General features: G+C 44.8%; 1 protein-coding gene across 1 annotated transcript; it reads right to left on the bottom strand.

The window, feature by feature from the left end:
• Positions 1-738: 738 nt before the first annotated feature.
• LOC119306435 (putative B3 domain-containing protein Os08g0325100) lies at positions 739-5666 on the bottom strand. The gene is made up of 7 exons (XM_037582652.1): positions 5533-5666; positions 3882-4011; positions 3160-3476; positions 2955-3081; positions 2134-2611; positions 1697-2043; positions 739-1405 (listed from the first exon to the last, which is right to left on the bottom strand). The coding sequence occupies exons 2-7, from the start codon at positions 3993-3995 to the stop codon at positions 986-988; spliced, it is 1803 nt and encodes a 600-aa protein (XP_037438549.1). The 5' UTR covers positions 3996-4011; positions 5533-5666; the 3' UTR covers positions 739-985.
• Positions 5667-23038: the final 17372 nt, after the last annotated feature.

The raw sequence follows: 23038 nt of genomic DNA, 5'->3' as shown, positions 1-23038 counted from the left end.
GTTTTTTTGGGGGGGACAAGAATGTTTTAGATTTTCCCTTACTAATCCTTTATGCACTTTAGTGTTCCTAACCCTTCACTAACTTTTGGTGGATTCTTCTTATGGATTATTAAGACACCACGTGTAGTAATTACTAATTGCTGGAACTAACACACCCAAGTTTCTGCGACATAGCCCGCACACATGATGTACCATGGGCCGGGTCCTGTATATATATATACCAATGAAACTTACACTCGGACTGCCGTGACCGTGCCGTCGCTCCGTCACAAGGATATATCACCGTAAGCTACTGTTTCATGCTGCGAATCCTCGGACATTTCTACGCGCGCCCGCACTAAATGCATGCACCACTAGTGGAGTGTTCCATTGGTCCACTTAGCGGGAGCAAGCGTGCTCGTGAGCTCCATCGCCGTTCTCCAAGTTTGGCTAGCTATATAACCCTGGAAAGCATCATGATTAGGTCAGCAGATTAAGTCATTGTTTCAAGTCCATCTGTGGACGCTCGCAACACTTTGTCCTCCTGTGGTTAGTGGTTACCATTGCTAGCGATTCACGAACCAACAACAAAAGCACTACCACCAACATGAAAGCGTTACCAGTCTACCTCCATCAGACCAGGGAATTCACGAACCAACATGAAAGCATATCATTCAATTGGCGTTCTTTTTTTTCTTTTCCAAAGGACCGCATAGGACCGGACTCCACTATCATCACGATAACGAAATAAACCGCGACCACAAAAGCAGCATCCAGAGGTGCAAAAAGGAAACTAAAAAGCAGCTAAAACTACAGCTAGGGGAGTTCCAGTCCGCGTGCATGACTGGCCTGCTACCAGAACGAAGAAAATACGCAGGTAGCAGAACAGTTTCAACTTTCGACAATGTAACCGAGCCCTTATGATCGATGTGAACGCTTGTTTTCCCCAGAGCGCAAGAACAGCAGGTATGCTTGGTTCAGAAACCACAGGCTTTTCCTTCGGCGATCAGGCACCAACAGAGGTAACATCATCTTCCATAGCATCAGTGTTGGTGATGCGAAGCAACCTTGAGTCAGGATCACGCGCTCCATCCGCATGATGAGCAAGGGCCTCTCTCTGCAGCGCCGCTGAACCACCTTCGAGCGTTTCCTGGTCCACATTATTCTGGACACCTGCCGAGTAATTGTATTCATTTGCAGGGATGATATAGACCTCCATAGTTCTCTTCTGATTGCTCAGCAGCTCGAAGAGGCAGATATCACCCATCTTCAGATTGTTATCTTGTACAAACTGTTTCCATCCACTTACGATCCTTCTATCGCCGGTGTTGTCAGGAAACCCCACCTCCCACTTCTCTCCAAGCAACTGAAGATACAGGCGTGGCTCCTCACCAAGATATTTCTTAGCATACTGGCTGGGTAAAGTCTATTTACAGATTTGAGCAAAAGATTTAGTATATAATGGCATGAAGACAACTCTATTGTAAAATAACGTGTCAACTGTTTCCTAAATTTGTACTATAGTAGGAAGCAAACTGCATGTAAATACAGGGTTAACTGGTTATGAATTAACTAACATCTTCAAGAATTGTGTTTTCCTTATTATTCCATAAGCAGCAGTTTATGTTGGAAATAATGCTTTATTCCGACAGTTTATGCTTTACAGAGACACCTACATAATCTGATGCAGAACACACATTAAAAATATGGAACTCACCAGAACGAATCTTGAATCAAGGTTCATCTTGCCCATCACAGCAACAAAGATGGGGATCTCTGAGTGTATAGATTGGACCTTCTGCATTACCACTTCCTTCTGAGCTGGAGTCAGTTTGGCCTTGTGCACGGTAATGTAACCGTCCTTCAACTGCTCTTTCTGAGAAGAAGATAGTGTGGCCTTCTTCTTCTTGACACTGGCATCACGTACTGCATAGCCATCTTCAGAGGAGAAAGATTCTTCTTCGCAAAGAAATGAAGATAGACTGGCCTTCTTCTTTCTGAGAAAGTAATTGGAATCAGGCACATCACATGCTCCATGGCTATCTTCAGACAAGAAAGACTCTCCTGTGCGAAGAAAAGAGAACTGCTAAATATAGCTATAAACATATGAGAATGATTTGAAGGGAAGATATATCTATAATTGAAAACTGAGACCAGATGGCTCGGCGGAGGAAATATTTATTGCAGTGATTTTGCCTTGACATGATTCGTCCACTTCCATTTGGAAGTGCCGCTGCCTTTTCGTTGGTGGTGACTCCACTGGCAGCCCATTCACTGTGCCGAAAGGCTGCATTTGTATGGGCTGTGAACTTTTCACAGTGTCAGTAGCATTTGTGCACCTCTCTTTCACAGGAGGCGGAAAAAAATCCGGAACAACTGATAATGCCTTCTCACAGCCAAGTTTATCAAAGATTATGACACTAAACTGCGAGTTTCCATTGTATCTGAATACTATGGTGTCACCCATCTCTAGGCCAAAGGTTTCGACGAATTTCCCCCACCCCACTGTGAGGACAAGCTTTTCCTTGTTCTTGGCAACTTCAATTATGTAATTGCAACGATTTTTTGTTTCAAGCATCATCTCTCTTGGGAACTCACCCTTGAAACGCCGAACAAATTCTTCTGCGATGATCTGGAGAAAAACAACCAATTTTTTAATGGGCTGTAAACAGGATTAAAAAAATAGTCACTATAATGAAAGCTAATTTTATGTTCAATATATCTGACTGTGCAACATACCAAGAAAAACGTGAGTGCCAAAAGCATGGTATTTTTTGTTTGAACTTTGAGGAAGCTTTTGTGCACAAAAACATACATGACCAAAAGTTTCAAAGACTACATATAGTTTGTGTATGTCTCTAAAGCAATATATATCTCCACAGACTTTAAACTACTAGAAAGTAGAAAATTGGTCTACAGAAAAACAACAAAGTAACTGATAAAATGAAGTGTTGCTGTATTTGGATATAATTTACCATCTCATGTTGAAAATCACCCATCATAAGCATCATGAAATATTTCTTCTTATCATCCAGGTTAGTATAGTGATATTCATCCCAGCTATTACATCTTTCACAAGGCACATCCATCTTTTTAGAAGATCTGCAGTGAATAAGCCATTTGAAGTGAAATTTTGTACCAGGAAATGAAGCCATTGAATAATAAAGACTGGTATTTCACCCGATTTCATGTGCCTCGTTGCGCCTTTCTTGAACCTGAGGCATAAAAGGATCCTCAACAACTGATAATGCTTTTTCACGACCAAGCTTATCAAAGATTATGACTTCAAACTGAGAGTTCCCGTTGTATTTGAATATTAAGGAATCCCCCATCTGTAGATCATAGTTTCCAACGAACTGCCTCCAACCCACTGTAAAGACAAGCTTTTCTTGGTTTTTGGCAACCACAATAGTGTGACTGTAACCCTTTCGGGTTACTAGCTTGATCTCTCCAGGAATCTCGCATTTGAAGCGCAGCACAAGTTCTTCTGGGAATATCTGCAGAAAGAAATAATAATAAAAGATCGGACGGACAGTTTATGCACAAGATCCAAAAGACACTGGTTACAATCAAGGTGTATCTTTGTCTTTATGATATCTGGCTAGTATCTTACAAACAAACAAGGAAAATGAGTGTGGATCTTACTATTAATTGTTAAAATAAAAAGTATGCGTGTTACTCGAAAAAAAGCTACGAGGAATCTGACTGCGATACAGAATTTAAAGTAGCAGACAGGAGAAACATCAATGGTCCTAAAAAATAGCACAGATAGATGCTAGTAATTGCTAAAATTAGAAAGTAGTAGATAGTAGTAGAAACATCATTGATCATACTAGTAATTGCTAAATTGAAAAAGTAGAAGTAGTAGATAGTAGAAACATCAATGGTCTTAATAGGGTTACCATGTCATCTCGGAAATCACCCAACATAAGCACCAAGAAATGTTTCTTCGCATCATCCAAATGTTTGTAGGAATACTCATCCCGCACCTTGCATCTTTCACAAGACGTGCACATCTTTTTACCAGCCCCCCTGCAATGCAAAATTAATATTGCAGTGATATATGGGCGAGTACATGAAGTCATAAACAGTAAGAAGACTTGTACTTTTGTTTTGTTGCACTTGACCTTGTACTCCTCAATGTGAATTTGGAACTTTGTTTTTTCTTTCTTTATATTTTTCAAAGGCCAGAAGCTGTATACTAAGTTATTAACCAAGCCCAAGCTTTTCAAGAACACCTCTTGACGAAGATAAAGATTACAGGCAGGTCCAGGGGGAACTTGTTGCCCTCTCCCAATCTGCACAAGCTGATGGTGTGCCGTGAGCCTAGCTTGATACCGCACGTACTCCGCATCACCAAAACAAGGGAGTCATTGTAACCGTGGCCAGGAAGTCGCCGGACATTGCAAGGGGACACCAGCAACAACAATCTGAGGCACCTGCTATCGACCCGGAGATGAAGGCGAAGGTCGGATAAGGAGACCCAATCCCACAACACCACCGAAAGCGTCGCCACGCACCTCCACAAACCGAGGCGAAAGAATTGTGGCTGACAACTCCTCCCCACAACCGGACATATCGGATATGAGGAAACTAATGCTCAGATCACCCACCCCGCGGTGATGCTGGAACGAGCGCCACCGCCATGTGGAGGGGCCGGAGATACTTATTTCGTCGCCTCTACCGCGGAGACGAACAACACGAGACACGGGCATGAAGATCCATGATCTCCCCTGCCCCGTGGCACCAAAACCGACCGCGGGAGGCGAATCTGCCAGCAAGGAAGAGATCTGTGGGGCTTGGTTCAAAAAAAAAAAGAAAGAGGAAGAGATCTGTGGGGCGGCTAGGGTTTTTTCCCGAGGGAAAAGTTGATTCTGTCTTTAGTTAAAAAAAATGAACTTAGATTCAAACCATGACTAATCGATCAGATCGGAACAGGAATTACGATGGATTGGACAAGAAGAAGAAGATGAAAATTCTCCATGAGACCACCCGATTTCTCTCTTCTTGACGAGCAGAGCTCATCCAGCTCGCCAACCTGACGCCACCTCCTACCCTCGTTGTTCCCATGGCCCATGGGGCCTCCCCTCTGCCAACTGACGGCTCGACGTGGTGACCTGCAGAAACCCAGATGCGCCGCCAGCACCGACCACCCGGCCGGCGGCCGATTCTCCTGCGTGTGGGAGAACTCCCTCGACCCCATCGAAAGCGCGTGCAGTGCAGAGACGGCGTGGTCACCATGGCCGTCGCGCTGGCCACCGGCGTGCATCGCAACGTCGCCGTCACCCTCCCCCATCTCTCCACGCACAAATGCACTTGTATTGACCATGTTATTACTAATAAAGGGGAATGCGATGTCGCATCCAGAATCATCCGAGACCGAGTTAACACTACTATTTTGGACTAGTAGAGGAACAGCAGAAAGAGAATTTTCAGAAAGAATCACTCCCCATCCCCAACCTCATCGACAACTGAATCGAAAGAAGCCACCCGGAGAGTTATTCTGGGACTGGGTGGAGTACGATGGTTAGATTTTTATCTCGCGATTCTTACCTTGCTTATCCTGCCGCCTTTGTTCTACTTCTCGCTGCCTTCTGCTGGCCTCCGCTACTCTGCTGGGTGGAGTAGTACTAGTATGTGACGACGCTGAGCGGACGGAGCTCGTCCTGCAGTAGTACTACTACTTCTTGTCTAGCCAAGCTCCTGAAGACCTCAGCATTCATGTGTAAAAGAAAAAGACCTCAGTATTTGTTGTTTGACTGTCTTCACAAAAACCGAGGCCCAATGGGTTGCTTTTTATTTGAATTAATAAGACAATGCATTAAACATGAATGCATTGTCTTAGCACGGTCTTCTAGAAAATGATATAAAACGCGGTCTTTTATGACATGATAGATATAGTAGGCTGGACATCAGATCACGTAGGGAACGGTTTGTATGCAACGAGCGTGACTGGACCGACCATGACGTGACGGCCGAGATGCATCTAAGAGCAAGTACAATAAAATGACGTAGGCGGGTTGTAAGACATTAAATATTATATTCTTGCTTACTTGAAAGAGAGAGAAGAGAAGAGAGAAGAGAAGCGGGCTACTAGTTAATAGCCGGCTGTAACACGTGCTCCTAGATACTTTGTGAGAGAGTGGGGTGGGCCATGTATCAACAAAGTAGTACATATTTATATCTAGCTATTGTATTTGTTGGCTATAAACTTGGCTATACGTGACATGGCAACGCCATATAGCCAGCAGCTGGATATATTATTAACCATGCTCTAAGGGTCGCCGATTTAAAATGTTCGGAGGACTATGTGCAATCATGCCCTAGCTAGAGATATAGGCATTGAATCGCGGAATCTCATTAACAGGTATCGCCTCGCCATCTACTTTCTACGATGTTCTCATCCCATAGATTCTGACATTCCCCGCAAAAAGGAAAAATGATTCTGACAAATTGCATGAAAGTGTGATTTTAGATTGGATCATGGCGCAAATGATCTACTAGAAGGGAAGGAGGGGCAGCAACAATAATGTATGGTGATGTTGTTTGAAAGAAAATGCGGCTTTTCTTGTCAGACCCGAGAAGAAACGGTAGGAGTTGTTGGTGATCACGAGGCATCATCAACGAGCAACAACAATTGCAAGGGAGTGGCAGCCCAGGGCGGTCAAGCAGTTAGACTTCACGAGGGGTGGTTGAAATTGGTCGTTGGATGATCACATGAGGTGGTTCTTGTTTGATCTGCAAGCATCGTCGTTTGATTGATGCGGCGAGCAATCTCCGTTACGTAGTGCATGTAGTAAGCTTCACTAATCTAGCTTTAGCTTTAAGGTGCTATGTAAGAGCAATGAATATGATAAGAAACAAGGAATGAGTACGGTGACGATCTCGATCTGGTTTCCTTGCGACCTCTCTCTGATCTCTCTCCCGACGATGCCATTTCAGAGCACTGAATATATAAAATCTGACAGCGAATCCAACTGTAACTTTTACTTTTCCCCTGTCCATTTTGGAGCACCAGTTCATCCAAATAACTCACCCTTAGTAACAATTTAATTAGCACTAACTTTAAATAGTACACGTAGCAAGTGCAGGGCACGCTAGTAAGTACTCTCCTATGATTATTAAATAAGCGAGCTAGCAGGACCAAACCATGGTCTAGCGTGCTCTCCTACGAGCCTGTGCTAGTAGATGGTTTCAGACCTATGAACACTGGCGCACTAGTAGGGTTTGCACTGTAAGAGCAGTCTTCCGGTACTAAAGGTGTGTTGTCAAATCATGGCATTGCTTCTCTCTGTAAAAAAGGAAAAATCCAGGTATGGCAGACGTGATGAAAGTCCCCGCCAAACTATTTCCTGGAGGAAGCGCTTCTTGGCTTTGGTTCGCCAGTTTCCCGCTGTACATTGTGGGCTTTAGGGCATCTCCGACGCCGATCAGTAAACCACTCCAACTATCCGGACCGCGTTAGCCATCCAAAGCAGCCGCGCAGTGGTTTTCGGACGCGTTTTCTTCCGCAAATTGGAGATAAAAGTGGAGAGGTTTGCGAGATTCCGGACCGATTCTAAGCCCGTTTCTGATCGTCCTGGCCCATCAAAAACCCCTCACCCCTTCTGTGTGTTTTTAGTCAGCCCGCTCCAGAACGTCAGCGCCCGCATTCATGCCCGCCAGAGCGGACGCGACCGCTCACTGGCGCAGGCATTGAAGCGGCGCGCCGGCCGAGAGAGTGCCGCCTGCGCCGCTTCCCAGTGCAGGCGACTGTCGCGCGTTCAAACGACACGACGGCAACCTGCCCGTCTATCCAGCGCCACCCGTCCATCCGTCAGCCACCCACTAGTGCTATATAAATCGTTGCCCCAATTTCCCGACCGTAGCCACAGTCATCCCTCTCCACACCACTCCCCGCCAGGGATCCCTCCGCGGCCAAAGCTCTCTGGGACATGCCGATGTCAGAGCACATGAAGGCCATGGTCGCCATTGCTGCCGACTGGCAGGCCCGCAGGCAGCCAAATGACGTGCAAATGGAGGATTCCTCGGACGACGAGCCAGCGCCACCCTCCTCTTCCTCCGCAGCACCCTCCTCCTTCGCTTCACTCTCGCAGGTGCATTGCACCCTGACCATTATCGAGGCTCGTGCCTAATATATAGACATGGTGCGGGAGGAGCAGGAGGAGCAGTTTCGGGAGGCGCAGGCCAACGCCAACTACAACCACAGCCTCCTCCAGGAGAATCTACAAGCGGGACGCAGACTTGGCGGAGCAGGACCCGCTGCTCGTTTCCTATCGCTCCGCTCACGAGATCCACCTCGCATGCTGGTAGTACCGGCAGCGGGTGGCGGAGGTAGCAGCCACCTGCAAGGAGCGGGAGGACGACGGGGGCGAGGCGTTGTTCGGCGACACGGACGACGAGGAGGCCGCGCCCCGGCACCACGACCACGAAGAAGCCGGCACGTCCGCGGGCGCCGCCTACAGAGAGGAAGAGTAGTGCATGGTAGGTCGCCTCGCTCGGGTCCCAAGAAGGCCATTGCTCCTCCCCTCCCGTCAACACCAAGCTTGGTGCGCTCAGCATCGACGACCAATTAGTCGCTTGGCGGCTACGTCGAGGCGGACAACTTCACTTCCCGGGTCTTCGGAAGCGGAGGTCACGGAGGCAGAGCTGGAAAAGGTGAAGCTTCTATTCTCTTGGTTCATGGCTGGAAAACAGGGACCGGATACCGGCAATCATTTAGATTAGCCCCCTAGGACCGCTTCCATGTATTTGTAATGAAATCCAGAATGTTTATATAAAATCAGGCCGTGTTTATATGAAATACGCACTTGTTTGCACGAATTTCGTCCGGTTGGTTTGAGTTGTTGTGAAATGTATGCGGTTAGCGTTGGATGGACGCCTCCCGCATCCATGTCTGCCTACTGGTCCCCCTATCCACGAACGGATGCGAGAGGTTTTTTCCGGGTTGCCATTGGAGATGCCCTTAGGGCGTCTACGGCCGACCCTCAAACCGTCGTCCGGACTGTTGTGGCGTCCAAGGCGATCCTGTATCTCTGCAGGCGGTCCAGACGTACTTTCTTCCGCAAATCAAAGACAAACATGGGTGATTTTGTGGGCGTCCGGACTGCTCCTGAACCTACATCTGACCGCCCTGACTCGCCAAAAATCCCTACCCGTCTCTCCCGCGCTTTCCATCAAACGCCTGCGCCGCTTGTCACGCCGCATTCATGTCGGCCCAGATCATGCAGCGGCCGACATTGGTGTTGTGATTTGACCGGACATGAGGGCAGCGCTGACGGACATGACTCTCAAGCGTCGCTGATTCATTGTGGACGACGCGTCTCGAGAAACCAACTCCGGTCGCTGTGCCGCATTGAAGCAGGCTGACCGTCCCTTCGTCTGGCCTGAGCACGGCTATTTATGTCGTGCACCCGCGATGCACAGAGGCGCACTTCCCTCCCCGACCACTGCGCCACCCCCCCCCATCTCCATGACCAAGGCCTCCTCCTCTCCGACTCAGCAGCGGCAATTCTGAAGTCATGGTGCTCTGCGCTGGCAGGCAAAGTCGGTGGAAGCTCCTCCTCCGGTGGTTCTTGGCGCCGCCGCACACGCTCTCTGGGATCGTCGGCGTCCATGGAGGCCGGCTCCTCTGACAAGGAGGAGATCATCATCTCCTCCAGTGACAAGTGATACATCTCCGTTGTATCTACTTTTCTTAGCACTTTTCCTCTTGTTTTGGACTCTAATTTGTATGATTTGAATGAAACTAACCCGGACTCACGTTGTTTTCAGCAAAACTACCATGGTGTTATTTTTGTGCAGAAATAAAAGTTCTTGGAATGGAACGATACTTTGCGAGGATTTTTATACAATAAAAGAGAATTTCTAGAGCCAAGAACCACCGAAGGGAGGCACCTGGATGGGCACAACCCACCAGGGCGCGCCACCCTCTCCAGGCGCACCTAGGTGGTTTTTTCCCACCTGGTGGCCCCGCAGACCCTGAAACCAATGCTATAAAATCCTATTTTTTCACAAAAAATCGAAGAGAAAGAATTATCGCGTTTCACGAGACGGGGCTGCCGCCGTCTCCTGTTCTTCATCAAGAGGCCAGATCTGGAGTCCGTTTGGGGCTCCGGAGAGGGGGATCTTCGATCTTCGTCATTGCCAACCCTTCTCCGTCGCCAAATCCATGATGCTCCCCACCGGGAGTGAGTAATTCCTTCGTAGGCTCGCTAGTCGATGTGGAGTTGGATGAGATTCATCATGTAATTGAGTTAGTTTTGTTAGGGCTTGATCCCTAGTATCCATTATGTTCTGAGATTGATGTTGCTATGACTTTGCCATGCTTGATGCTTGTCACTTTGGGCCCGGGTGTCATGATTTCCGATCTGAACCGTTTATGTTATCACCATTATAGCCATGTTCTAGATCCGATCTTGCAAGTTATAGTCACCTACTACGTGTTATGATCCGGCAACCCCGGAGTGACAATAGTCGGGACCACTCCCGGTGATGACTGTAGTTTGAGGAGTTCATGTATTCACCATGTGCTCATGCTTTGTTCCGATACTCTATTAAAAGGAGGCCTTAATATTCCTGAGTTTCCAATAGGACCCCCTGCCACGGAGGGTAGGACAACAGATGTCATGCAAGTTCTTTCCATAAGCACGTATGACTATTTACAGAATACATGCCTACATTATATTTAAGAACTGGAGCTAGTGTTGTATCGCCCTAGGTTATGACTGTCTCATGATGAATATCATCCAACAAATTGCGGATCCAATGCCTACGATTTTCCTACATATTTTTCTTGCTAAGTTACTACTGCTGTGGTTACTATCGTTACTAGTTCAAAATCACTTTTATCACTGTCACCGTTACTGTTGCTGCTACCACTATTATCAAAACTATCATATTACTGTGCTACTAATCACTTTGCTGCAGATAATTAATCTCCAAGTGTGGTTGAATTGACAACTCAACTACTAATATTTGCAAATATTCTTTGGCTCCCTTTGTGTCGAATCTATAAATTTGGGTTGAATACTCTACCCTCGAAAACTGTTGCGATCCCATATACTTGTGGGTTATCAAGACCTTTTTCTGGCGCCGTTGCCAGGGAGCATAGCTATATTTGTTGAGTTACTTGGGATTATTGTCATATTATCACTATGAAGAATCTAAAGGATGCTAAGACTAAGATTTTTCCCTCTAAGACGAGGGGAGGTAAGGAACTGCCATCCAGCTCCGCTTTAGATTCACCTTCTATTATAATTAAACTTGCAACACCACCACATGCTATTATTTTGGATATGTCGCAGGTTATTGATGATGCTACTTTTACTATGAATGATACTCATGATGATGCTAGTACCTTGCTTGATGATAATATGCCACTAGGTGAATTTCTTGATGAACAAATTGCTAGAGTAAGACAACATGATATTGTTGAAACTGATGATGAGCTTGAAACACCTATTAGAACTGGCCCTCCTAGATTTGAATTGTCAAAGGTGCCGTAAGGTTATGTAATAGGTGAGGAGGCAACTAGAGACATTCTTGCTTGTAAGGATAGAGATGATCTAGAAAAATTATTATGCAAGTATAAAGAAAGATCTTTGAATGCTAGAATGAAATGCGATCCTAAGTTTGCTACTTCACCTATCTTTATTGATGATAAGGATTATGAATTCTTTGTCGACCCAGAGTTAATTACTTTGGTTGAATCGGATCCTTTCCATGGTTATGAAACTGAAACTGTTGTGGCACATCTTACTAAGTTGAATGACATAGCCACCCTTTTTGCTCATGATGAGAAGATTCGTTATTATTACATTCTCAAGTTATTTACATTATCATTAAAGGGTGATGCTAAAGCTTCATACAATACTCTTACTCCTAGTTGTGTGTGTAGTCCCTAGGATATGATTTATTACTTCTCTAAAAAATATTTCCCTGCTCATAAGAAACAAGCTGCCTTGCAGGAAATATTTAACTTTATGCAAATTGAAGAAGAGAGTCTCCCACAAGCTTGGGTGAGGCTTCTCCAATTGCTTAATGCTTTCCCTGATCATCCTCTTAATGAAATACTTGATATCTTCTATAATGAACTAACTGATGCTTCTAGGTTGTGTTGGTTGTGTTTTCAAGGAACGAACTATTGAGCAAGCCGAAGAATTATTGAATAACATATTGAAAAATTATGATGATTGGACTCCTCCTGAAACACCGCCTAAACCCACTCCGAAGAAGAGGGGTATTTTATATCTCAGTCCAGAAAATATGCAGGAGGCAAAGAAATCTATGAAGGAAAAAGGTACTAAAGTTGAGGAAGTCAAAAATTTACCACATATTGAACAAATACATGGGCTTGATACACCACCACCATCTAAGGTGGTAGAGGTAAATTCTTTAATGAAATTCAATGATAGTGATAATCCTCATGATAAACATCCTAGCCAATGCCTTTATGAGTTTGATAATTACATTAGAAAGCAAGACCACTTCAATGCAAATGTTACGAAACAATTGAAATACAACTCTGATATGATTGCTCGCTTAAGTGACTTGTTATTTAAAATCTCAAATGATGTTAGAGGTGCAGGAAAGCATGCTTCTATGGTTCAAACTCAATTAGAACAAGTTGCTAAATTTCAAAGAGCATTGCTTGATGAAATGAACAATAATATAAGTGACTTTGCTGTTAGAGTAGCAGCCAGAGGAGGTAAAATTACTCAGAAACCACTTTATCCTGAGGGACACCCAAAGAGAATTGAACAAGACTCTCAAAGGATTAACACTGATGCACCTAGTCCTTCTAAAAAGAAAAAGAAAAAGAAAAGGAAAAATAATAGGACTTTTCCTGCCTCTAGTGAACCTGAAGTAGAAAAACCTCCTGATAATGATAATGAAGTTTCTATTTCTGATGTTGAAACTCAATCTGGTAGTGAATACTCACCTTCTGATAATGAAAGAGATAATGATGAGGTTCATGAAGACACTCAAACTAATGATAAAGAACTAGACAATGATGTTGAGACAGAACCAACTGTTGATCTTGATAACCCACAACCAAAGATTAAAATATATGATAAAAGAGACTTTGTTGCTAGAAAACACGGTAAGAAAAGAGAACCATGGGTTCAATAACCTATGCCCTTTCCACCTAAGTCAACTAAAAAGAAAGATGATGAAGAATTTGAACGCTTTGTTGAAATGCCGAGGCTAGTCTTTTTGCGTACTCGCTTGACTGATATCTTAAAAATGCCTCCCTATGCAAAGTACATGAAAGACATCATCACCAATAAGAGAAAACTACTGGAAGCTGAAATCTCCACCATGCTTGCTAATTATACTTTTAAAGATGGAGTACCTAAAAAACTTGGAGATCCGGGAATACCAACTATACCTCACTCCATTGAAAGAAATGATGTGAAAACTATTTTATGTGATTTGGGAGCTGGTGTTAGCATTATGCCTTTCTCTTTATATAAAAGACTTGATTTGAATAAACTCACACCTGCTTAAATATATTTGCAAATGGCTGACAAATCAACTACCATACCTATTGGTATTTGTGAGGATGTTCCCGCTGTTGTTGCTAATGTTACTATCTTAACTGACTTTGTTATACTTGAGATGCCCGAGGACGACAACATGTCGATTATCCTTGGTAGACCCTTCTTGAATACTGCAGGGGCTGATATTGATTGCAATAAAAGAAAGATCACTTTTCATATCAATGGTAATGAGCATACGGTGCACTTTCTGAAGAAACAATTCCAAGTGAATGGTATTAATGTTATTGAAAAAATCTTCGACAATCACTATTGGAAGTTTTCACCTACCTCTACCTAATGTTAAAAAGAAATATGAAATGATTACTGTTGGGGACATTCATATCCTTGTTGAGGTAACTTAGTGATTCACGAAAGTTCTTTGGTTTCATGCTAATCGAAAGTGGTTGTTAGTAAGACTTGATGAACCTTATGAATGGATCATTTTTTAGAGGTATGAAGTTGATGAATTTAGTGAGCACTACCTTCTGTCCCTACCTTTTGTTTTCTGTTTTTTATTAGTTAAATAAAATAAAATGCCATGCTTTGTCTATTTTCTGAGTTTTCCATGCAATAAAAATGACCCAAAAATAAAAGTTCTCAGAATGCTCTGAAAATTTAATACGATTTTTTCTGAATATTTAAGAATTTTTTGTGCAAATAATCAGAGGAGGTGCACGAGGTGGGCACAACCCACCTGAGCGCGCCAGGACCCCTAGGAGCGCCCTGATACGTCTCCAACTTATCTTTAATTTTTGATTGTTCCATGATGTTATATTATCATTGGATGTTTTACAATTATTTTATAGTCATTTTTTGGTACTAACCAATTGACATAGTGCCTAGTGCCAGTTGCTGTTTTCTGCTTGTTTTTTGACATCGCAGGAAATCAATACCAAAAGGAGTTCAAACGCAGTGAAACTTTTTGTGGATTGTTTTTCGACCAGAAGACATCCAATGGGCCAAAGAAGTACCAGAGGGTCGTCCCGTGGTGAGCACAAGACACCAGGGTGCGACTGGAGGCCCAGGCGCGCCCTGGTGGGTTGTGCCCTCCGCGGTGGCCTCTCGCACCGCTTCTTTGCTCAATAAATACCCCAATATTCTAGAAACCCTAGGGAGTCGACGAAAATCAATTCCAGCCGCCGCAAGTTCCAGAAACACCAGACCCAATCTAGACACCATCTCGGAGGGGTTCATCATGTCCATTGGTGCCTCTCCGATGATGGATGAGTAATTCTTTGTAGACCTACGGGTCCGTAGTTAGTAGCTATATGGCTTCCTCTCTCTCTCTATCTTGATTCTCAATACAATGGTCTCTTGGAGATCCATATGATGTAAGTCTTTTTGCGGTGTGTTTGTTGGGATCCGAGAAACTTTAGTTTATTATCAGATGTACGTTTTTATGAATGGAAGTTATTTGAGTCTTCTTTGATCTCTTACATGCATGATTGCTTATAGCCTCGTATTTCTTCTCCAATATTTGGGTTTTGTTTGGCCAACTTGATCTATTTATCTTGCAATGGGAAGAGGTGCTTTGTGATGGGTTCTATCTTACGGTGCTTGATCCCAGTGACGGAAGGGGAAACGACACGTATGTATCGTTGCTATTAAGGATAACAAGATGGGGTCTATTTCTACATAAATAGATCTTGTCTACATCATGTCATCGTTCTTATTGCATTACCCCGTTTTCCCATGAACTTAATACACTAGATGCATGCTGGATAGTGTCACGACCGGTTTTCCAATAAAATACTTATTGAGAAACCAATCTTTTTAGTCCAGTATGAGGAAAAATCCTCCTGACTGGTAGACAAAATCTTGATACAGTAAGCCAGTAGTATTAAATATATTACAAGGTCGAGCTGGGGTGCTCAACACTTTATTACAGACACGCCAATAATTATACATAAAGGCGGATATGGCACAATGGTGTGGTGGCATACTACTGACTCGAGAATAAAGTGGTGGTGGAAATATCACAGTGGAGTGGATAACATGACTCCTAAACCGGCAGCTCATCGAGCGTCGAGGTGAGGCTCGATGTATTTATTTGGGTGGCGGAAGCGGATATAACACAATGATCAAATCCAGGGTCGCACGAGACTGACTGGGACTCCTCTAGGCGTGGGACTCGCTATCGAACTCCTCATCCATGAGATCGCCTTCGTTAGCATCTGGCCAAATCAACAAGCCAGGTGAGTACTTTGAAAGTACTCGCAAGACAGTTCGGACATAAGATAAAACAAATGCATGCATGAATGCGTCATGAGCAATTTGTAATACACATACAAATGATGAACTTGCGTGACATTATTTAGTAATAAGAAAGTCATATGGTAGTAGAAATAACTGAAAACCGATCGGGTGTCTGAAGCGACGTCATGAAGGGTGAACAAATAAATAAAACATGCCGCAGTCGGGCATCTAAGCGACACCACATAAAGGGCTTATATTGAAAGTAAAAGTCATACGTGCCACAGTCGGACGTCTGAGCGACATCACAGAAAGGGCTTTTATTGAAAATAAATAACAAGCGTGCCACAGTCGGACGTCTAAGCGACATCACAGAAAGGGCTTTTATGGAAAGTAAATAACAATACTGCCACAGTCGGACATCTGAGCGACATCACAGAAAGGGCTTATACTGAAAGTAAATAACAATACTGCCACAGTCGGACGTCTGAGCGACATCGCAGAAAGGGCTGATACTGAAAGTAAATAATAACAATGCCGCAGTCGGATGTCTGAGCGACATCACGGAAAGGGCTTTAAATAGATTATTCATATCAGCTAAACTTGCAAGAGTAATACTTGTGGGAAAATATTCAACATATGATAATAAACGGGTTAGTCCATCCACGGGAAATAAACCTTTGACCGGAATCAACACCCATGTGGTTCTCCGGAATTTCTGTCACCGAGATTGAAACTCGACAAGATAAGTTGAACACAGTACTTGGACATGGATAAGATGATTCAAAGGAATTTTTGACTCTGTAGAGTTTGTACTAAAATGTCCACAACCAACGGATTTCCGTAGTCACGAAGGACTAGTTCCGTTTACGGTATTTCTGAAGAAAACACATCTAACCCGTACACACCCATTCCACCTCATGATGCCAAGAATCACCCTGGACAACGTCCAAGAAAAACTTTGAGACAGGGAGGTCACAACCTCGAATAGCATGGGATCAAATTTCTATACGCGCGCTCTAAGGGGTGCCCCCCTCTCGGTCCCAACCGGAAACACCCATGCCCCCTGACCGGATGACGGGCTTTAATCCAGGGCCATGGAACCCTCATCCCGGCCTCTCTATTTGGTGTGTACCAGGAAAGTGGTTTGCAACTTACTAAGCCATATTCCTTGCGGAAAACATGTGGTAGTACCGGAAAGGAAATGAATGGGAATGTGACTTGATTCACGTTGACACTGAAGTCAAATAGTCTAGCATAAGACTGGCATGCCACAACACTGCCATCTTACCCATTCTCATGCCATCACATGGCCATGCAAACTTATATCCAACAACATATGGATTTTCGAAACTCGCTTGCCTCATCTATGCATGTAACATGACATTCATCAAGATGCTCATAAACATGCCATGAACTACTCAATGCAAACAATGCCAAGACACTCATCATATTAAAAGTTCAAACATGCTTGCCTGGTTCGGAGTAGTTGGAGCCTAGCTCGGTGAAGTTTGCGGTTCCGTCACCTCCTTCGGTATCTACGGTATACAAAAATATACGCACTATTGTAAATACCGTGAGGTGCACAGAAGTATTCCAAATATTTTTCAAATAAATCTGTTGAAAAACTAGATAAAATTTTAAAGAGGACAGAAAAAGAATCAAACAAAAATCCTTCTCTGTTTAAAAGTTATAAGCGTTTTGGTCCAAGGACCTCTCTGTAATGAAACAGAAACTTCCCAGGGGGCTAAGCAGAAAAGTCCAGAAAACGATTCAAACTGGAAAGCGCATTTTTCCAGAATACGCTTTCATAAAACGGTTCGTTTAATAAAAAAGAGAGACTGACAGGCGGGTCCCACCCGTTAGGTTTAAAAGTTTAAAAGGGGGAGACGGAGCTCGTCGGCGCCCGAGAGCTGCGGTGGTCGCCGGCGGCGATCCACGGAGAGGCAAGGGGATCGGGTGGTACCTCCGTGCTCAGTGCATCATTCCGCGTCGGTGGATGGTGGTGGTGGTCGTCGGCGAGCACTGTGTCGACAGCAGCCCTGGCTCCGGCGGACGGCGGTTCGGGAGGGGTTGGCTCTCGCCGGAGAGTGCTGCGAAGGGCAAATTGAAGTGGGGTTAGTCTACTGGGTGCTCGAGGGGATTGCAGACGAGGTTTGGGTGCCGGGGACGGCCTCACCGGAGCGAATCTAGGTGGAGGCCGAGGCGGAACGGGGCGGCCGGAGTCGGGGGAGGAGACCTCCTCGAGGTCCTCCTAGAGGCTTGGCTTGGTGTTGGTGAGGTCCAATGGTGGTGCGTGCACGAGAGCGTGCTCGGGGCTCCCTTTTATAGGCGATCCGAGGCGGTGGTCGTGAACGGAGTTCTCCGGCGATGGTTATGGCGGCGCAAAGCTTGGTCGGGGTGGTTTAGCAGTTGAGCTTCATCGTGGAGGTCTACTGGCTCCATTTTGGCACTAAACGCGTTAGGATTAGAAGCTTTGGGGGGTGTTCGACGGAACGGGGCGGCGTGGGCCCGTCGGCGGCAGAGGGCGTGCCTTGTGCTTGCCGGCCACGGTGATGGTGCAACGGGGGTGTGCTGGCGTGCATGAGCCACGCAGAGGGCCAGGGAACGATGGGCGGCGATGGGGGGCGTGGCGAGCGGGCTCGGGCCCTCGCTGGCCGCCACGGGTGGCGCAGCCACCACAGAAACTGCCAACACCGGCGAGGCTCACCGCCACCGACGCCTGCATCCGTCCAAGGGGGCGTGCGGCGCTCCGGCCAAGGAGAAGAGGTCATGCGCAACGCGCCAGGGCGCACTGTTGACAGGTGACCGATCCCTGATGACACTGAACTTCTGAATCTCTGAATTTACTGAATGTGCATAGAAACAGTGCTGGCCAGGTGTTCGACAGAATGATTTTGGTATGTGGGAGGTTCTCCTTGAGCTGATCTTTGGTGGGGTGGCCTCTCATTGCATCTGGGGGCTGCCTGAATTTTGGTGGAATTTTTGGAGAAGTGGAGATATGAATTTCACCAAATTTGACAAATCTGGTCCAAACTTACAGAGGCTGAAATTTGAAAAATTTGAAAAGAATAAGAGTGGTTCTTGATGGTTCTAGGTTGTGGTTACCAAGGACCATCCAGAGGAGTTGGTTTGGGGTCAAAAATCAAAGGCATTAAGGTACTTGCATTGCAAATCACCTAGGCTCAAAATAATGGACAAAATTGTTTTGGGGAAAGAAATAAATGAAATAAAATCCAAAAATGAGTTGGACTTGTTGGGACAGAATATATGGATTGCCCCAAAGTGGAAGGAGGGGTTTTGGGAAGTTTTACCATATGAGGCATGGTAAAATCATGAGTGATTTCAACAAAAGAGAAGTCCCAAAATTTCTAGGGTTTTCTTCTAAAGGAAAACAAATCCCAAAAATTTAATTTTGAGAAGAGGGCAAACAGAAGAAAGGTTTTTAATAACCAATACCAGGGTTGAAGAAGATGCCAAATAAAAACCTTGTCAAAGGGGAAAAAGTTTTGAGAGAGAGATTTTTTTGGAAGAATTTAAATGGCCTTCTTCAAATCTAACAAGGTTTTTGCTGAAAACCAAATAGAAATTTTTGGAGTGTCACAACACCTACCCCCTTAGGAAAAATCTCGTCCCCGAGATTTCAGCTGATCCTTAAATAAGTGTGGATGCTCTGTCTGAAGAAAATCCTCTCTTTCCCAAGTGGCTTCACTCTCGGTGTGATTGCTCCACTGAACTCTGAAAAACTTGATGGTTTTCTGTCGGGTCCTTCTTTCAGACTCCTCCAATATTTTTACTGGATGTTCCCGATAGGTGAGGTCTGGTTGCACGTCAATGTTTTCATGGGATACTTGCTTCTCTGGGTTGCTTACGCACTTCCTTAATTGCGAGACGTGGAACACGTTGTGGATATCGGATAATTCTCCGGGTAAGTCTAGCTGGTAGGCTACCGTGCCTCTTCGTGCCGCTATACAGAATGGTCCGATGAATCTTGGTGCTAGCTTCCCGTTGATCTTGAATCGTTGCAAGCCCTCATAGGAGATACTCGTAGATACACAAACTCACCGGGTTCGAAACTGATTCCACGATGTTTCTGATCGTAATAACTCTTCTGTCGGCTTTGAGCTGTCTTGAGTCGGTCCCTGATTAGCTTGACCTTTTCCTCGGCTTCTTTGAGCATGTCTGGGCCGAATATACGACTGTCTCCGGTCTCTGACCAATTTAGTGGGGTACGACATCTCCGCCCGTATAAGGCTTCATATGGTGCCATTTGCAGGCTGGCCTGGTAACTATTGTTGTATGCGAACTCTGCGTATGGCAAGCTTTCTTCCCAACTGGTTCCATAAGTGAGGACACATGCTCTTAGCATGTCTTCTAGAATTTGATTTACGCGTTCAGTTTGTCCGTCAGTCTGGGGATGGTATGCTGTACTGAAAGCTAGTTGGGTTCCCAGATCCTATTGCAGGTGATCCCAAAATCTGGAGATGAATTGTGTGCCCCTGTCAGATATTATTGTCTTTGGAACTCCATGTAAGCAGACGATACAAGAAAGATAAAGCCTGGCAAGCTTCTGAGTGGTGTGGGTTGTCTTCACGGGGATGAAGTGTGCTACTTTAGTCAGTCTATCAGTGATGACCCATATGGCATCATGTCTGTGTCGTGATCGAGGTAGCCCAACAATAAAATCCATTCCAATCTCGTCCCATTTCCACTCGAGTATCTTATTTGGTTGTAATAGTCCGGCCAGTTTCTGGTGCTTGGCCTTGATGCGTTGACATGAGTCACCACATGCATTAAATGTGGCTATGTCCCTTTTTATACCATGCCACCAAAATGTTTCCTGAAGATCCTTGTACATTTTTGTTCCTCCAGGATGGATTGAATACGGAGCGGTGTGGCCTTCGGCTAAGATTTGTTGTTTAAGGTCCTCGATATTTGGTACGCAAAGTCTATTTCCGTACCACAATATTCCCTGCTCATCGATAACGAATTCTGAGGCCTTGCCCAAATTCACTTTCCGTTTAATGCCTTCAATGCTGGGGTGCCCATGCTGAGCCTTTTTAACCTTTTCTATCAGGGTAGGTTGTATTTCTAAATTTGACACACTGCCTTCAGTGACCATTATTAAGTTGAGTTTGGCAAACTCCTGCTGAAATTCAGGTCTCAACTTTGGTAGGCTGTTGTTGTTCGGGTTGGGGTTCCGACTTAGAGCATCTGCCACTACATTTGCTTTTCCTGGATGGTAGTGTATGCCAACATCATAATCCTTTACTAGTTCCAACCAGCGTCGTTGCCGTAAATTCAGTTCCGGTTGTGTGAAAATATACTTGAGGCTTTTATGGTCTGTGTATATTTCACAACGATTTCCAAGTAAAAAGTGTCTCCATTCCTTAAGTGCATGTATAACTGCTGCTAACTCGAGGTCATGAGTAGGATAATTTTCCTCATGCTTGCGAAGTTGTCTGGAAACATACGCTACTACCTTGCCTTCTTGCATCAATACGCATCCGAGGCCCTTCCGGGATGCGTCACAATACACCTCAAAATTCTTGTGTATGTCTGGCACAATTAATACTGGTGTTGTCGTTAATTTCCTTTTTAGTTCTTGGAAACTTTTCTCGCAAGCTTCCGTCCATTCAAACTTCTTGTCTTTCTTGAGTAGCTGCGTCATTGGCTTTGCTATAGTGGAAAATCCTTCAATAAATCTTCGGTAGTAACCCGCCATTCCCAAGAAACTCCGTACGTCCGTTACGCTAGCTGGTGGTTTCCAGCCAAGTATGGCCTTGACTTTTTCCGGGTCTACAACAATACCTTCTTGGGTCAGTACGTGGCCCAGAAAACCTACCTGCTTTAACCAAAATTCACACTTGCTGAACTTGGCGTACAATTGATGTTTCCTGAGTTCTCCTAATACAATTCGGAGATGTTCAGCGTGCTCTTCTGGTGTCTTGGAGTATATAAGAATATCGTTGATGAATACCACAACAAACTTGTCCATAAACTTCATAAATACTTTGTTCATGAGGTGAACAAAATATGCGGGAGCGTTTGTTAGTCCAAATGGCATTACTGTGAACTCATACAGTCCATATCTGGAGGTGAAGGCTGTCTTGGGGATATCTTCTGTGCGTACTTTTAATTGATGGTATCCCGACCTTAAGTCAATTTTTGAGAATACCTTAGCCTGAGCGAGATGATCAAATAAATCATTTATCCGTGGCATCGGGTATTTGTTATTGATTGTGACCATGTTAAGTGCTCGATAGTCGATACACAATCTCAGTGTCCCATCCTTCTTTTTGGCAAATAAAATTGGTGAACCCCAAGGTGAGGAGCTGGCTCAGATATATCCTTTGTCCAGTAATTCTTTTATTTGCTTCTTCAATTCTACCAACTCGGATGGTGCCATTCTGTATGGTTTCTTGTATATGGGGGCGGTTCCGGGTGCTAGCTCAATGCTGAATTCTATCTCTCGGTCTGGTGGCATGCCTGGTAGTTCTTCGGGAAATACGTCTGGAAATTCACACACTACTGGAACCTTGCTTAATTCAGAAATATCCACCTTGTTCAATCTCGGTTGCCGGGATATTTTTCTCTCTTTGGCTGAAACTGTTATTGTCTTCCCATGGTGGTGGGTGAGAATTACGGTCCGGTTGAAACAGTCAATAAAACCTTTGTTGGTGGTTAACCAATCCATCCCTAAGATGACATCCAGACCTTCATTTTCCAAAACAATAAGGTTGGCATGAAATTTCAATCCTTCAAACTCAATAATCACACTTTGGCAGTAACTCTGGGTAACTTGCTTAATTCCAGGGGACTTGATGATCATGGATTTTTCCAAGGGAAGCATCGAAAAATTATTCTGCAAAGCAAAACTTTTCGAAATGAATGAGTGAGAAGCTCCAGAATCAAACAAAACCATGGCATGTATTGTGTTGACAGGGAACGTACCAAGTACGATATCCGGGGCATTCTGTGCTTCCTCTCTGGACACGTGGTTCAGATGACCCTTCCGGTGGTTGTTATTGGGGTTGAAATTGTTACGCTTTGGCGCTGAATTATTGCCACCGTTGTTCGGCTTTGGGGTCGAGTTCCTTGGCTTGGGGCACTGCTTGGCATAATGCCCTTCTTCTCCACAAGCGTAGCAGGTAACGCCTGGGCGATATGTGAACTCCTTGTCCCTTGCATGGAAATTCTTGACTGGGCGTGAGACGTTTGTTGTGGGTTTGTGTGTCCCACCTTTCTGAAAATCCGTCTTGCTTCGGTGGTTGCTAGCAAGATTAGTCTGGTCCCTTTTTCGCTTGCGGAAATCCTCCAAG

This window comes from Triticum dicoccoides, chromosome 5B (assembly GCF_002162155.2).
Source record: "Triticum dicoccoides isolate Atlit2015 ecotype Zavitan chromosome 5B, WEW_v2.0, whole genome shotgun sequence".
Classification (NCBI taxonomy): Eukaryota; Viridiplantae; Streptophyta; class Magnoliopsida; order Poales; family Poaceae; genus Triticum; species Triticum dicoccoides.
Note: the sequence above shows the minus strand (reverse complement) of the source record. Positions and strands in the feature narration are given on the sequence as shown.

Coding starts and splice junctions, on each gene's coding strand:
- LOC119306435 (XM_037582652.1), bottom strand. CDS start 3,995: ATGTGCACGTCTTGTGAAAGATGCAAGGTGCGGGATGAGTATTCCTAC. Junction 3,477..3,881: donor GTGATTTCCGAGATGACATG/GTAACCCTATTA, acceptor TTCTTTCTGCAG/ATATTCCCAGAAGAACTTGT. Junction 2,612..2,954: donor GTGATTTTCAACATGAGATG/GTAAATTATATC, acceptor GTTTTTCTCCAG/ATCATCGCAGAAGAATTTGT.